The 17,842-nt window shown below is 42.7% G+C and overlaps 1 protein-coding gene across 2 annotated transcripts in view; it reads right to left on the reverse strand.

Annotated features, from left to right (window-relative positions):
* usta (uronyl 2-sulfotransferase a) overlaps positions 1-17,842 on the reverse strand; it is a 60,361-nt gene that overhangs the window by 4,366 nt on the left and 38,153 nt on the right. The window contains exons 3-6 of one of the 2 annotated variants that reach the window (XM_084377296.1): positions 17,628-17,676; positions 14,832-14,987; positions 6,664-6,743; positions 6,405-6,558 (exon numbers count right to left, since the gene is read on the reverse strand). In XM_084377296.1, the coding sequence (XP_084233422.1) occupies positions 6,405-6,558; positions 6,664-6,743; positions 14,832-14,987; positions 17,628-17,676 (439 nt within the window). The remainder of the gene's footprint in view (positions 1-6,404; positions 6,559-6,663; positions 6,744-14,831; positions 14,988-17,627; positions 17,677-17,842) is intronic. The other variant, XM_084377295.1, reaches the window with a different exon arrangement.

The raw sequence follows: 17,842 nt of genomic DNA on the forward strand, positions 1-17,842 counted from the left end.
TGTGAATGGACTCTAGATGGGCCTTTTCTTCAATTAGCTTAAATACAGCATAAAAGCTCCCAAGAAAAAATCCCTATGAGCCAAATCAGGAACAGAAAAAGTGAGAAAAAGCCAGTGAGAAGAGACAAAGGCGGACCGGAAGTGACACGTGTGACGCCATTCCCCAACACGAATGGCTCGTGGCCAGGAAGTCCCTCCTCCACGTTGCTCCGACACTTGATACACAGCCCTCAACATTTAGGGGACCTCTGGGAATCCAGCCACAACTCATTTATATACAACTACGCACAATCAAATAGGCGCACACACAGCCGACAGACAACACGCACTCTCTTTAGAGGACCCATTAGTATTTCGAAGAGAGCTCCTGCGTGCACACCCGGGCTCATTGTTCCTATTCTCAATGTGGATTAGGGCCGACTGAGCAGTCACAGAAACTGTAGCAAAAAAAGGCACTAATCTCTACAACCGGATCCCGTTCAACTGAATGGAATGTATGCATGAATTAAATCAGGAGTAATTGATTATGTGAACCTTTCCCATGGGACAATCTGACTCCGTTTCCATCAGGGAGCATGAAAGTGATAGACCGGGTCAACTCACATTCAAACCTGAAGAAACTGATTTTCTTTGCCATATGGGGGAAGCGGAAAAACAAGCGGTAAACACAGCACTGACTAACGTTCACCTTTTAAGTTGTTCTGCTAAAAGCTGTTACCAAACAGCTGCTTGTTGAGACATCCAGTTGGTACGGTGAAACATTAGCATTCCCTTGCAGTTGTGTGTTGAATTTAAGCCCAATATTCAGTCTTCTTTTAGCTCCGTTTTTGGTCTCCACCACGTCCTGAGCTAAATATCTGACTCTTTAATTACCAAGTGCTCCACTTTTTTGACCTGCTATCTGGTGCTGAGCAAGTAGCTCTGTCGAGGACCTTTCGCGTTTTTAGTGACCACCATTTTTATGGTGAAAGTGAGGCGAGGGGTATTCAGTTGGCTTCAGTCTGCAACCACATCACCAGATGCCACTAAATTCTACTGGACCTTTAAAATGTTCAGTTTATTTATAATTGCCACTTGTTGAACTAAATCTCTTTGGTGTGTGTGTGGGGTCAGCTACTTCCAGACAAAACAGAAACTGTCATGGAAGTTTCCAATCACAGAAATCTATCCAGAAATGACATGAAGATACTTGCTTAGACAACACACGATACACGCAGTAAACGTCATGAGTCGGTTGCACCTTAGGCAATGGACCCTGTGACAGATACAGCAGCTCACAGTTTCTAATGTCAAGGCATGCCAGGGCAGGACTGATGCCAGTTAAGCCTCTGTCGTTAGGTGTGAACCTATGTGTTTGCCATTGTAAAAGTGAGAATGACTGACAGACTGGCAGACGAATCTGACTTGCCGTGAGAATCTCGCCTGATCACACCAGTATTTTTGAACTGTGGGAACTAATCTTGTGTTTTTCAGGTTCGGAGGAGAAACCACACTGTCAGGTGTTTGCATGCATACTCACAGGTGCATTAAGCACGTGGGCACATTGTGCTCAGAATATGAACGTAATTCAGTGAGAGCTGGCTTTTTTAAAAACCCCTTTCATCCTTCGATAAAAACTCACAGTTTAAGTCCTTCGTGACAGTCAATGTATGTGCTCAGTGCCACATCTGTGCGTGTGTACACTCTGCAGCCAAGTGTCCAGTGCATGCCTTTCTGCAGTACAGCGTAGTGTATGTGTGTGTAAAAAGGGGTGTGGGGACTGACGGAAAATCCAGGCCGACCACAGGAATGTCTCAGTAACACGTGCATCAGGTTCCCTCGGCCCCGGCTAGCAAACTGACAGTGTTCTTTCATTGACACCTCTCATATACACCCAGCGCGGGGCAGGCAGGGCTAATGCACACCAGGCAGGGGATATATGCAGGACTAGTCAGAACACCGGTGTTGACATAGCAGGGCACAGTCTGATGCACACACACACAGATATTTGAGATGCTATACTTGCGGGGACATTCGTCTCCTGGCCTCAGATCTGCACCCAAACTATCGACAAAACTCGCTGTGAGGTGAAATTGTTTCTGGAGAATCAATGCTGAAGTTTCTGATTGTTTCTGGTTGTTGACTTGACAGGTAGGGCCCCGCCTGCCCTCTCCTACCCCCCCAAATACAAATGTGGACAGCTTCTTCCAATACAAGCTGACAGAGGCCGAAGGCTCGACTCTCTTAACCAGCCACTTGGCTGTAAATCCTAATCCTTAACCATAAAAGTTAATGTTAATCTCAGTTCTACCGTAACATAAAATCCTTTTTAACATATTAAAGGTGCACTTTGTAGTTTTACTTTGTTTATATGTGGCGGACCCTGCCACCTTTCTAGCTTCAAACAGTCTTCTGGGGACCTTATTTTCCTCTGAGAACAGCTTTTTTTCAGTTATGGAAGAAATAAATATTTTCGAGTTTGTATTATAACTTCACTAATATTGTAAATATTAAAATTCTGGGTCTGAATTTCTCCTCCAAAACTACATAGTGCCCTTTAATATTTACAGCTATCCCACATCAGTCTGTGACTCTACATGTTGTTCCCTAAATTCATTCCTCTATCAACCCTATAATTGTTTTTTCAGCAAAGTTCAGCACATTTGGCGGTGTGTATATATATGCTTGTGTAGCATATGCATGCAGCCACTGTTCACAGATATGATTTAGCACTTAACTGCGAGCTGTGTTTGCTGAATAGGTAAGCTTGATTGTTGTGGCTAACAAGCACGGTCAGTAAAAAATAAATAACACCAACAGCAGCAAAAGCGAAACAAGAACTGAAAATATTGCTTCTCTAAGGTGGTGACACTTTCTAAAATGATACAGAAACAGGATATCTATAAAGCTAGCATGCAGCAAATTCTCACTTCTGTATATTTCCATAGACGGAGTCCCATATTGAGGAAGTGAAGTTGAATTTAAGTGATGGGAAGGAGGCCAAGACAAGTGACACAAGGGAAAACATCACATACTGTACTTTTATGACCTAATCTTGCCCCAAACAAAGAAAAGAGTTCCAGCAAGATGGAAAATTTGAGTCAGCTTTAAACCTCTCTTGGTCCTCATAAGTGTAGTGAGTCTACACACACATACACACACATGAACACACACAGGTAAGCCAGTCTGCAGCGACACAGCCTCCCCCCTCCCCTTTAACTGTAGCGAGGGGCCCCCGTGGTCTGCATACTTTAATAACTCAACTCACATGGTCCGAAACTCCAGGGAAAACAGTGCAATACTTAATTACACCCAGTCAGACTCAAGCCAGAATGACATTCACTCCTCCAGTTTGCCTCTCAGTATGGCCTTCTGAGCTCTCAGGGTCTCTGACAGTATGGAGGAGCGTGGGAGGAATGATTGGCAGTGTAACCACGTTTTTGACTAGATGTTTATTTCCCACAAAATGTTGAATCAGAATTAACATAATCATTGTTTTGAACTGTTTTTCTAGCAGAAATGTTGTTTTTTTTTTTGCTAACCTGCTCCATTAATCTCAAATGTGGTTGTGTATTTTACTTAAGGTGAGTTCCACCATCTGATTAGACTCCAGACACCAGTTTAGGACTTGAACTTCTGTGACAAACATTGATAAAAGATTCGACTTCACTTTGGTATCCTTGACTTGAGACTTGACTTGTAGATATTGAGAAGTTACTTTGGTTTTTTGATGCACGATTGGGTGATTTCTAGAGCAACCTACCAGGAGGTGGCAGACCGGCAGACAGGTCAACATAGAAGGCAGCCGTAACGGAAAGGGCTAGTCCAAGTGCCACAGAATGTCAATATCTGTATGATATATAAGGTGCGAGCATGGATGCAGATGTTTTTTCATTAATGTGGAAATAAAACTCAACTTTTCTCTGTCTCAGATGTGAAAACTAGAGTAGATCATCAGAATTGCATATGACTTGATTTATCTTGCTTGACTTATAGCAGGGACTCATCTTGACTCTCTTAAATGTACTCTTTTTTTTCTTTTAAGTTTCATTTCATTTTCAGGTTCATAATTGATTCAGGTTGTCTACTAGAAAATGTTTACATGCTTTAATGCTCAGAAAGGACATCATTTTTCTCATACTGTCCTTTGCTGCAGCACCTCCATTCACACTCAGTTGGAACGCTCCTTTGTAGTGTCTGTCTCTTTAAGGACTCCGCCTGAAAAGCTCAGTCTGCTCTGATTGGTCAGCTCCTACAGGCCTGAGCAGACACTGTGGGTGTAACTAACCTATCTAACTTTCTTTAACTTTACTTTAAGAGTAACTTGGGACTTGCTCGAGACTTGGAGGTTAACCTTTTGCCTTGTGGTGTCTCTCATGAACTCAAACTGCATTTGAGCAGCTGCTCAACACCATAAAACTCACACAGAGTTCAAAAAATGGCAACTTGAAACTCAAAGTAAGGCTCCAAATGGCGTGTATCGTAAAATGCGTGAGGCATTCCCTTCAGTATGATGCTACAGGGTTAAGTACCTCTGCAGGGCAGATGTAGGAATCCTGAGGTCCTGATGTGGTTATACAAGATCAGGTCTCTAATTGGAATCATAATCAGATTTAAATATTGGGTTAGCGTCCGTCTGCCGCGGCCTCACAATTTTCCTTCCTGCCTGCAGCAACACCACGTGTTGAACATCTTCAAAGAGAGTGTGGTTTTAATATATTTCAACATTGAAGAAATGTTCTGTTGCTTATATATTTTTTTAAACATTTTGGACGTTAAGATCTCAAACCTCAAGAAAACAATCATCTAGTGGACACAGGATCACTGTCCCTTGTTGAATTATTTTCTTATTACCTTACCTTTTGTGGATGATTATACAGTCTCTTCATATAAAATTGTACAAAGGCTCACTTTTATTTCCCTGTACGACACTCCTTATCTTACATGCCTCTATAATTAGTGTGCATCAAGGTCACAGCAGAATAAGAAATGAGCATCGGACGTTTCAGTTCATGTCTCAGCTGAGCTTCTTTATGAAATCAGCTGGCGTGGAACCAAAAACAGATACGGATTTAAAGCACTGTTATTGGCGAGCCAGTGACTCAGTCATAAAATAACTGCACCGCTCTGTCAAATACTGCAAATGCATTAGTATTTCAAACCATAAACATCCGTGGCATTGATTTAGTTGATGTCCGTATGAGAGTAAATGGGTTTGTGGGCACTGGGATCGAGATGAAAGACGGATAGAGGGGAAAACGGCTAAAAGCTTCAGTATTTGTTTGGCTCTTCAAATAATATTGCTATAAAGCTTTTCTATAAACAGACAGGCACAGGTTCACTTTGGATCGTAGGAACATGTGAGCCAGAGGTGGTACCCTCACTGGAGTTAGTTCAGTTACAGGAGCTGTAGGCTGTATTTGCTCCTGTTGATTAAAACCTGTTATTTTCAGATTTATTTTTTAAGAGAATTAACATGTGTTATATTGAAATTTGAAATATATATTTATATATAGGTCTCAGGCTTAAAAGTGGAGCTTTTTTGTGTTTTCTTCCCATTTTTCCCTTCACTTTCTATGACTTTTTTTCTTAGATTTCCTCCTCACAAGTGGCCCTTTATATTGCTTCAGCATTGACATCGCCATGTACGCATGCACAATAGTCACATCACAGGATATACACTGTCAAGTAACTGGAAATTTACCTAAAACATGTATTGCTACAGCTTTTTTGCTGCTCGATACAAAATTAAATTGGCACATTTCTCATTTGCCGTGACTAACCTACCAGAGAAGTCGGTCTGTTATTACATAATTTATTCTGAACAGTTCTTTGATTTCGCAATGTCAGTTTTTTTCCAATACCGTAGAGGCTTAACGTTGAATGTATAATGTGGCAAACCGGCTGAAAAAAAAAAAGTAAGGTGCCATAAAATCTGGGTGAACGTATTTGGTAAGATAAAACTGTAAAACTGATGAATGGTGAGCCTCATCGTAATAAATGCACTCCCCAGTTCTGCACTTGAGGTTTCTCTGAGGAGAAGCTCATAGACAGTTCTCTTCATCACAAATGTGAGACAATATTATGACCAAGGATGCAACGCTATGAAATAGAAAGAAAAATGGTGACTGCTGCCTGCACAAACACCACACCTACAGCTAACGAATTCCCCCTAATCTAAACCTTTTCCATCTTCAAGGCAGGTGCAAATCTTTGGCCACAAAACTACAGCTCATCAATCAGCAGGCCCTGTGTGCCTGCATAACTGCACTCCGTTGGAGACTCGAGCAAAGAGACAGACGGTGAATTTAACACACTTCTATCAAAGGAAACTTTAAATCCCAGACTATTAAATCTCAAATTTATAATCTCAAAAAAAAAAAAAATGTTTCAAGCCAGAAAAAATAATAAGCTGCTGCTCTCACCAGGTATCTCTCATCGTCTTTCATCCCTGGCGTGCGGATGAGGTGGTTCTGCTCGCCCCTCCAGTCACCAAAGCGACGGAAGAAGTAGTTGGAGAGGAACCGATTGATGGGGTCCCGGATTATGTTGATATAGACGGGCTGCTCTATCCTGAACCTTACAAAGACAAAAAAACAGTCAAAGTCAAACTCTGGATCAAAAAAACATTAAGCGTTAATGTATTTCTAAATACAGTTGTTAAGCATCATAGTGCTCCTGTACCTGGTAAAGTTGAGGAAGTGAACATGCCGTGTGTAGAGGAATGGCTGAGGGATATTACTGATATTCTTCATGAGATCCACCTGAGAAAGAAACAACAAAAACAAAACATTGATTAGACAAAACATTAAAAAACACAGTTGTTGCAGAAATCAAGTGTTAAAAGATGATAACCAAAAACACATGCTGGATGCTTCTTACACCGATGCTTCCTTATTGACTGAAGGCAGACAAAGACAATCAGCATCTTCAGGCTCTGTCAAACAAAACCCAACAAAAATTCCCATCCCGAGTGGCTGAACATTTGAACCGAGCACATAACCATTCATAAAAGTCGCTCTGGCTGTGTATTTATCCGGCTGTGGGTCCACCTTGATTCAATTTGCAGAACCTTCCACTGCGGACTGACCTCGCTTAAGATTCATCCTTCCCAAAGTAACATCATCGTATTGTTCATCTAACAACATCCATCACCGTAGATCTAGTTTCCCCTCAGTGATGCCCAGGAAAGGCAACATTTTTAAAGCAATTATTCCAAGTTTCTTCTTCCTTTGCTGCTAGGAAAAAAACATCCCAAAGGCTTTCCAGGTCTGCATGGAGAGAGGCTCCCGGTAGCCAAAACAAACTTTGGGATATCACAGTAGTGCCACATACTGTACAGCGCAGATCCCTTGCATGAGCTCTTTGACTGAAGGCCATGCAGCTGAAATTCTTAGTCATTCCTCACATAAATAGCTCCACGTTGCAATCATTTTGTATGTGCGATCCAGTTAGCCCATTCACGCATTCAAGAAATGAGTGTCTCTGCACCAGTGGAGCAAATAATATGTCTAATTTTAATAATGGCCAAAAGTTGTGGCTGGCTTGTGCCACGAACTTGGCAATAGCACACGTATGTGTAGTGGCTAACACTGCGATGTTCGACGCAAGAGCTCTTCGTAGGTAGTATGCTGACATTTATGATCATTTACTGTACATATTCTAACTTCCCTACTTGTTTACATGTGAAAAGGAACAATACATCAACCCGTTCCTTTTGTAAAACAGACTGCAACCATTTATCCAACTCTTGTCTGGTGAGACTGATTCGACTGGAAGTCAGTTTCTCGTGAAAATGTCTTAATATTTAAAAAGCAGACAAATTCAATTGAAAATGCTGAAACAGACTCACTGAATACCGATTTTAAAATGCCAAGAGCTAGAGGACTTTTTGAAATGTCAAGAGGAGTAACGGTCAAGAAACAGTTTGAGACCGCGTTTCAACATCGGTTAGTGGGAAACTACTGGATAGTAGAAGGAGATCTTGGTACAGTTTGTGGCAATGGTTTTCTGAGAAGGCGGCACAACTCCAGGCGTGTTTGTGGTGACAAAAAAAATGGTATTTCTGACAATAAGTTGGGACGTCAGCTGCTTTTGTGGCGACAAAACCGGCGTTGTTTTGGACGAGACCTTTGGACATCTCCACCCATGCATGTGTTGACCAGGTATTTTAAGCCAAAACGTCATGTTCTCATCCTAACCAAGTGTCTCTCACTGGCTTCCCATTACAAAACACTAAAAAAATTCTCCTAATGGGAGCACACAACCAAGCAGGAGGGACTGATAATGTGAACTGAAGTCAGATCTGATAGTACAGTTCCCTGCAGCAGCTGTGTGACCTCCCCCCGATCAAGTTTAAGGGGATATGGAGATTTAGAGATGAAGAGTTTTGGCGATAAGCAAGTCTAGCCTGCAAAGCTAACAGCAAGTGACAGGAAACATTTAAAAGCCAGGCTATACTGGTAACTCGTAAGCACAACTAAATAATGAACAACATCTGAACACTGCATGGGGAATTCCACGAGTCCCTCTGCTACCCAGACAGTAACTCAGAGGCCAAGGACTGAATGAAAGTGTAGCCCGGGGATTGGAGGGGAAAGGAGACATACACATGGAGAACAGAGGAGGAGGAGGCTTCTACGGCAACTATGAGAGGAACATCTCACTTTAGGAGAACCCTGTATGTAACCATACATACGCTGCTTTTGATGCTCATGAATAAACAGGCTGTAGGAGTTTTCCTTCAGCCTCTACTGTGAAGACGAACTGCACAGCAATACTCGGAGCTAAATGCCAACATCAGTGTGTGTGATTAGCACTGATCATAAATTATAGCTTAGCTTGATGGGAGTGTTATTAGTTTTGCAGGTATCATCGGACAAATGAATCTTTTGACCAGATGATAGCGCTCAATGAAAAGTCAGAGGATCACTTAAGTTATAGCTCAATATCTGTTGAAGACATCATTTTCTTTTAAATGATCATACACTATGGGTGGAAGGTAGAAGTGTAGGTGTGGGACATTGTGTGGTTACACTGTGACCTCGGTTCACTGAGTGAAGAGATTGTCTCTGTATCCCATTACATATTTGATAGTCTCGAGAGAACTGGCTTCATGGAGAAAACACAGAAGCTGGATGAATCGTAAATTGCGAGGAACCTTTGGTCAGATAATGTATCAGTTGTCCTCTCAGTGGAGTCCACTCTGTGTTTTTGCCATTTGTTGCGAGGTGAAGTTTTCCATTCACATATTGAAGACTGAACTGACTGAAGATTGAATTTGTATAACCAAGCTGACATGTTAATCAAAGAAAACATTGTTGTATTATGATCGGAGGGCAACACTCATGATGGAAATCAAAGGTCATTTTGCTGTGCAGAGCCTGGGGAGACATTTTTATCGCTGCATGAAACACTGTAGTTGTATTAAACAGTTTATCTGTGGGTCTGGGGAGTTTCCCTCTGTAACAGTGTTTCAAGCGGGTGAAAATGTTATCAAGTGTTTAATTCATTACCAATTATAAACACCTCAGATATATTATTTATTACATTATATGACATTTCTGACTAGTTTTATACATCTCTGCTATCTAAAGAGCAAACTAGTTCGTATCGATGAAGTTTCCTTCTTCTGTGTCTCAGTGTTTGGCTCCTCTGAGCCTGTTAGTGGTTATTTATTTAGCGCTATTGAATGCTGATCAAAGGGAGAAAATAAAGCACAGCAACATGCTGCACACCGCATTTTTAAAATTCTTATGATGCACTTAAAGCGTTGTTGTTTTCTCCAATCAGTGCGTAGCTACACCGAAACACCATAAGTGGTTTTTCCTTAATGGTGACAATCTTTGTAAAATACTTTGACTTTGGTATGAAGGACGTAACGTGTTTGAATCGCTCTTTATATAAAAACATTTCTATTACGGAGCGCTGATCCGCTGAGGAACTCTTTGAATGTCCTGCTCTTTTTAAAACTATGTATGGGCACCTGTTACGTCACAAGCAGGACTATTTGGATAGCAACTGTAATATGTATACTTGTTTATGTACACAGGGCAGTTAATCTGAGGCCCCAGTCAGATTTAGGCTTCACACCCTCCCTCTCCTCTATAAACTCAGTACATTTCCACTCACTCTGCATCCACTTTACTCCTGCGGCAGAATGTAAAAATTTAAAACTTTCATTAGCGCTGTTGAATTTATTTCACCACTCTGGGTCCCTCATGTACACTCTGTCTCTATTAATCCTTTTCAATTCTGCATTAAAAAAAAAAGCCTGTTTTCAGCAAACTGCCCCCCCTTGACCATTAGTCCAGACAAATTAGCCCAGAGCTAACCCCTGACGTCCCCTCCCCCACACACCCAGGTTGATGCACAGACCCTGAACCCATTTGGCACATTTTGTGAGTTTATGTGTGTGTGTGTGTGTGTGTGTTTTCTGACCCACCCCTCTGGTCTGTCTGGCCAGACCCCCCCTCTCATTTACCAGGGAGAGCTGCAGGGGGACGGAGGGAAAGTGGAGGACAGTCTGAGATTCCAGGCATACCTGCAACCCCTCGACCCCTCGCCCCCCTTCTTCCTGAGCCCCCTGTGGCGTCCACACAGGGCTCATCAGGGGGAAACGGAGGAAGAGGCAGAAACCACAGAAAGCTGCAGCCCTGCATTCAACTCGACTTGATTAAAAAAAAATCAAAGAGGCCTAAATAAATCAACACCTGTGCCGGAGACATATATGGAGGGCGGATGGCATACAAAAGGACTCCAGTTACGATCAGTACATGTATGGTTAGTGTATCTGCTTAACAAGTCAGTACACAGGAAGTGAGGGCTTTACTCCAAAAGAAACATTGCCAATTTTGTTTTAAAGGTGCATTATGTAAGATTTAGCCACCTCTTGAAGCAAGGTCCCTCCAAAACAATGGGGGCAGCATATCATCAGAGTAACCGGCAACGGCTGCTAATCGTTAGCCGTGTAGCTAGACGTCCAGACAGCTAGCCATCCAGGACAGGCTGGGGCTAGCTGTTTAGATATACATAGAAGCGTTTGACAAAATGTTATGTGTTAAACTGAAATTCTTACATACTTGCACCTTTAAAAGGCCCACGTTTCAGCAGCCAGAGATCCTCTAAAACTGTTGCTCTGAGTGCAGCTGATGAGATGCTACTATTTACAATCTGTGTTTGTACTGGGGTCAGACACTTTTGGTGCATGCGTATCTGTGGCTGTGTGATCCAGATACACAGCGTTCCTGGCTGCAGAGCATCTGTCTGCTGGTTAACGTTCTTGGTAAGCGGGAGGAAACAGAATCCCACATGAACGCAGACACGCTCACAATAAAGATGCTGTCTTTTCCGTTTCTGGACTTTTTTTTTCCCCCAGTTTTTTTTTTTTTTTTTTTCCTTTCCCGGGAAAATGTCTTAAACCTCTCTCTCCCACTGAGCCTGTTCCCCCTGTGCTGAAAGGGACAGATGGGTCACTATACGCCTCAAATCTGCAAGAGCTCTGCAAAGTTCCAGACTAATAAGGCACCTTCACTTTTTGGCAACCCACGCACGAGGCATCAACCCTGCGCAAACCCATTAGCGGACGACTGGGAGAGCCAGCTGGAAAGCGGTCCAAATACTGCAGTCTCGAGGCGGAACCACAACTGATGAGACCAGCACCTCTAAACTTAGGCGACGCGCGTCTGGATCTGCATAAGTCAACACGCACATGCAAATAAACACACAAAGACGGAGACGCACTTTACAGAATCACATGCAAACACAAGCACAAGACGTACACTCTTTGACAGACCCCCCCCTGCACAGACACTGGAATGCACACACTCTTTCTGCTCGGGAACGTTCACAAAGATGTTTTATGTTCAGAGAATTAATGAATCTTATGGTGTCCTGCCACTCTGTGTGCAGCCAGCGTTTCGGGGGTTTAATGAATGGATAAACAAGTAGCTGTTTCTATATTGGCTTACACTCAAATCAGTCGATAGAAGCGAGGGTCGGTTCCTGTTCCTGTTATTGTTTTATGACATCATACTGTTTCTTGTCCACAATATGGGTGTAAAATCAATAAAAACTATTTGGGAAGCGACATTTGCATCAAATTGGTCAGTGACAAGTATGCATGTTTAGCATCTGCTCACCATTCACAAGCTGTAGCTTATTGCTCAAGGATGCTGTCAATACCGTCATGAAAGGATGTGAGTCATCGCAGCAATCCTCCCACACAAACACACAGTTAAGTCACCCAGATGACTGAAGGAGGACGCATGGCCTTAGTGGGAAATGTCAATGACCGGGGAGCATATAAGAAAGCTCGGCCTTGCATCGGTTCAGAGGAATGAAACTATTTCTGTTTCTGTATTACTGCTTCAGAAAATCATCAACGTGAGTCGTGACTTCTCTTTTCTTGCCACCGATGGGGAATCTCAAAGGTCAGGGTCAGCTATGGCACCTCTGGACCTTGGTGTTGATGGTGGTATAAGTACTGAATTTAAGTACAATTTTGAGGTACAGGCGTTATACTGACACGAGGAAAGCACAGTATTATTCTGACCAAGTAGCATACATCAGAAACGAACATGACAATCAGACCAGACAGGCTAGTTGGGGATATCTGGCAGATAGACCTAGGACAAATCTCCTCACATCTACTTTAATTCATAGACCCAGTGCAGAGTGGAATCGTGTATAACACCCAATATAACAAATACCACATCTGTTTTTAAGAAAACTATAAAAGAGCACTGCATACAGTTGCCATTAGGAATGAACATTTAATGACTCAACGTGCTTATTGATTAATGATTGTGTTGATGGATCCTTGGAAGTATAAAACTGTATGTTGAAATATGTGATTCCTGCTTTAGACCCTAGGCAGACAAGCTAACGTCACAGCATCAGCCTGCAGGGAGCCATAAAAACTGATAAACAAATGTTCAGTGTTCCCAATTTATGTTACCTTATGCCTGTATTTGACAACATTTCAGGGACCTTTATTACAATAATTCGTTGTTATTTCTGTATGTGAAGAAATAATAATGATTATGTATTATGTTGCAGAAGTTGGCGTGCTAATCAGCTAGCTCTGGCCTCGGATAGCAGTGCGAACACAAACACTCCCCCGGTCCTCTAGACTCCCAGTGCGGACCTCTAGCTGCACGGCTAACTGAGCTAACTAGCTAATGTCCGCTCCAGTTAGCAGCAGTTAGAGGTTACACTTATATGATGCCCCTTTATTTGTTTTGAGTATGAATCTGATGGGTGGCCATTTCTCACACACTGCACCTTTAATAGTTTGGGGCATTTTGCTGATAGAACTTCTGCTCTTCAACCTTTGTATGTCACATTTTGAATGCAGGACTTCTCGGGCAGTATTTTAATGCTTTGTATTGATTCTTTTATTTATAAAGGTCTGAATACTCTCTACCACTTGATTGATGGTGACACTTATGACGGTTGTCAAAAAGAAACTGAAACAAGTCCAGTTGCCTACGCTATAGCACTTAGAATTACCGTGACCTTGATGAACCTTCATCAACAGGTTGTTAGTCGCCTGAACCACAAATCATCTGGTCTGTCTGGGCCAAAAAACTGGGCTTGCTTTGGAGCTACGGTTTGGAGTCATGTCCACATCAGTGCCCAGTGAAGCCAACCCTAATGTGAGTGGAAAATATTTTATTTATGTGATTTATTTGTTAATTTGTGAAAACAAAGCCGTTCGGGGGTCAGTGGAAAAAGTCCAACTGTATGAGAAAGATCACGTGTTTAACGACAAAAAAATAAATCTGTGCCATTTATTTCTGAATTGGCATTCCCACTGGCACAAGCCAGCACTGCTCAGTGTCTCAAACTGCTGCGGTTTGGTAAATGAAAGCAGTTTTTCCTCTGTAAAGCCAACACTCATGTCCTCGAGATATTTCAGGAAATAATAAAAGGAGATTCTCCGCTCTTCACCCTTGTTCTCACACTGAATGAAAGACAAACAGCGAATGAGCTCCTGCTGCTGTTATGTCCTCTGAAACCACATAGTTAAGTGCAAAATTCAAATCATCTCCTTTTATTATTAAATACAGTGTCACCTGCTGTCAACAGGGGAAGCTGTTTGTTGCTCGAAGAATTAGACAACAGCAGCTGCTTTGACTCGACTGAAAGTGAAGTGATTTGGAGCCTGGCTGAATATTCATGTGAGGACGATGAATGCATTAAGTAGTGGCTTCAGGTGAAGGATCCTGGAAACCCACAGGGGCCCGACAATGAAAAATAAGTCGATTTCAATATTGTCTAATTCCCAGATGGTAGCAGAATATTTAAAACAAGTACAGTTTGAGCATTGATTTGGGCAAACTCCATCATCTGATGGAGATCATGTTATGCTATAATCATCTGCAGCTACTAAACAGCTTATAAATGGATCTTGAGGTTTTCTCAACTCGAATAAATACTTGTAATTTTAGCTTTTCCTTTCGTCTGCTGTGACTTGGAAATGGTAAAGAGGCTGACTGCACTGCTTGTAATTTTGAAACTCAATATGTGCAACGAGGAGGAGCGAGTAAACAAGCCTTTTGTGCTCTGTGCGCATACTTCTGCCAAAAAGCCCAACAGTTCCCTTTTAATTCAATCAAGCCAAATCCAGCATCAAACTCCCTGTATCACTCTAAATTGTACACCACCCATAACTGCTTAACCATAAATTAAACTCTCCAGATCTGGAACAGCCAACCACGAGGGCAGCTTTTTATCAGGACTGGTCTCGCTCGCAGATACCAGCCGCGTAAATAGCCAAAAATTCTGCGCCTTCATCGCATTCATTGAGTCTTTACATCCCTGCGGCGCCGTCGCCTCGTTGATCTCACCTGTTCATGTTTCGTGAGGCGTGTTTTGTTGTGGATGTCTGAGGAGACCAGGTTGAACTGGTGCTTCTCAGCCAGTAACCTCAGCAGGATGACCACCGTCCGGCTGCCGCACTTCCCCACACGGTTGTAAACCACCTGGCTGGGGAACGGGAGCACCTGCGAACACACACACACACAGAAAAACATTAATGCATAGATTAAAACTCAGTTGTTTCTCCCTTGTATGGTCCGTTACTCACCAGTTTAAACATATCTTTTTAAGATTTCACTACTGTATACTGTATTTTTAGCACATTTCAGAGCAGCAGTGAGTTGAACAACAAAAAGAAAAGACACAAAGCTTGAAAAAATGACGCAAAGAGGAGAAAACATGGACAGACACTAAAGAAATTCATTAGACCACGGCTGGATTCTCTTGCCTCTTTTCCTCCAACCTTTGACCTCTGTTTCTCACATCTACTCTCCCTGGGGTTGGACTCAATTGACCCTGCGACATACTCCCTTTCAGCTACGACACACACACACATGCACACACACACATGCACACGCACAAAGATTGAGCTCAGACGCGCATGCTTTCATTTTCCCTCCTAATGCCGTACGCTCATTCCTCCACTGAACTCGGTGAGTCACAGATCCTGCCGACTTCTCGCGAAGCGATACTGACACAACCCAACGGAGTTTTATGACAAAAACACGCGCGCCCACACACAAGCCGCAGCATGTGCGCGCACACGCCTCATGACTCACCAATTAAACAACTAGCTCAGCAGTGATTCAGAGAAAGGGGATTGTGATTGTGGAAAAAAAAACGTTTCAAAAACACGGCTTGTTACTGTAAATCTTGCGAGGAGGGTGGAGGAGGAGGAAGTTGCGGCTGATATTGAACATGAGGCTCATTTTTAGCGCGGGGGGAGCAAGAATGCACTAATTTGGCAATTATCCCTCAGGGCCTACAAGGTTTACTCAAGTGGCCCCTTAAAGAATGAAGACTATCCGCGTGAGCGTGCCAGTGAGAACACGAGTGACAGAAAATGAGGGCCAGTTGAAGGATTTAAGTGACGAATGGGAGACAGGAAGACGGGTCACTTTAACGACATCTGGAAGGCCTTTTTTTAAAAAGTGATAGAGATCTACCGCAAAAAACAAAGAAGCATCAGTTCTTTGTCGCCACAAAAACCATCTCCCCTCGTCACGTCAAATACAGCCTTCCTGTAAATCAGATGTGGGGAAAACGCTGCAGTGATGACTTCTTGTCGGCATTCCCAGTCTGGAATGGTGATTGTGCTTCACCCAGGGGGAATCTGGATATCTGACAGACTGTTTGGAAGCAAGTCTGACTGAATTAACTCGTTCACTGGCTCGCGGGACGGCTGGTTTATGAACAAATTTGCTACTTTTATACTTTGCTTGCTGACTGACTGACAGACTGATTCCAGATGAATGTCGGCCCTCGTCGGCTCGTTTCTCCCTCCGCTGTGACATGAACTCATATCACATCTTTAGTCAATCTGAGTGCATTTCGGCTCCGGAGCTGCAGACGGTAGTCTCCACGCCGCAGAGCTCAGCGTGGCCGCACACACGCTTGCTGATTTTGTCTTGTCTTCTCCAAAACCAGCAGTCCCACCCAGGCACAGGCTCAGGAAAAACAACGAGGGCCTCTTTGAATAGACGGACAAAGTGAAAGCAGACTAGATGGAAGAAAAAAAACAGCCTGATGACGATCGATCCCACTTACTAGAATCGGAGTGTTTTACCAGACGTCACAAGAGATCGAACCGGTCTGACACAATATGAAACAAAGATGTGTAGGTACATTCGCCCCAGGATGAGGGAGGGGTGTACTGGGAAAACATTTAACAGGTGATTTTTTTGGTACAAGCTGTTACAAGTTCTGTTGACAGGCATGCATCAGCTCGTGTCACTGGCTGGAGCACTGTTACCTTACATCAACGTTTGAACACTAACAGACAATGTCTACATTGATCCAGTGTGGGGTCGATATGGTGCTACAAGGTCAGTTATACAGCAGTAATACTGTATGTGTAAAAAAACAACAACTATAACCTGACATGTCAGCCCTCCAGAGTCAATATGTGGAAAGTTAATTTCATGGGTCCTCCCTATATAAGATGTTTCTCAACATTACCCTTCTGCTACTGTACCCCATTTCCGTGTTTTAGCTCCGCTGTTAAATCACATTTATAAGTGTGCTTGCTAGCTTAAAGGATAAGTTAACCGAAAAATTACAATTCAGTCATTATCTCTTCAGCCCGATGTGGATGGAAAGTCAGGTGAAGTTCAGTAGTCCACAAACATTTCTCGAGCTTCACGGCAAAACAGAGTTCTCCTAAACAACTGAAGTAGATGGGGACTTGTATAAGAACATAAAAAAACAACATAAACTAAACATAAAATGGCTCCGTACAGTTTGTCAAGAAGCTTTGAGATCCAAAATTGATTTGAAAAGATGTTTTATACACCTCTTCTCAAGGCAAAATCCTCACTGTAGCTGTGCTAAAAGCACCCGCATCTGAAGAGGGTGCACAAGCTCGACCGTGCGTCGTAGGTGAAAATAACATCTTTGCAACACACTGCAGTGTTTTGTCAACTACCAAACTTCACCAGACTTTCCACTAGCGTCGGGGAGAGAAGCGAGAGTAACTGAATTTTTTATTTTGGGTGAACTTATCCTTTAAACGTATTGTGTAGTATGCTAATATAGTCCTGTGTTAGTTAATATGTGCAGGAGCTCAAGTCTATGATCAGAATTGACCGGATTAGTTTGTTATTCACCTGTTTTGTCAGAATAAACGAAGGTTGCCTCCAAAGATATCCTCTTCCTCTTTATCAAAACACAACACATACAGGTTAGACATTACTGGTTACACTAGCACCGATACAACACTGGGTGAATTTTACCCAGAACCCCTCAGAATAGTTGTTTTGATCCAGTAACCCAACAGAAACTACCAATTAGTACAGGGTCAGTTTGACCCAGTGTATGTTTT

This window comes from Pagrus pagrus (genome assembly GCF_965226575.1).
Source record: "Pagrus pagrus genome assembly, chromosome: 16".
NCBI classification, from domain to species: Eukaryota; Metazoa; Chordata; class Actinopteri; order Spariformes; family Sparidae; genus Pagrus; species Pagrus pagrus.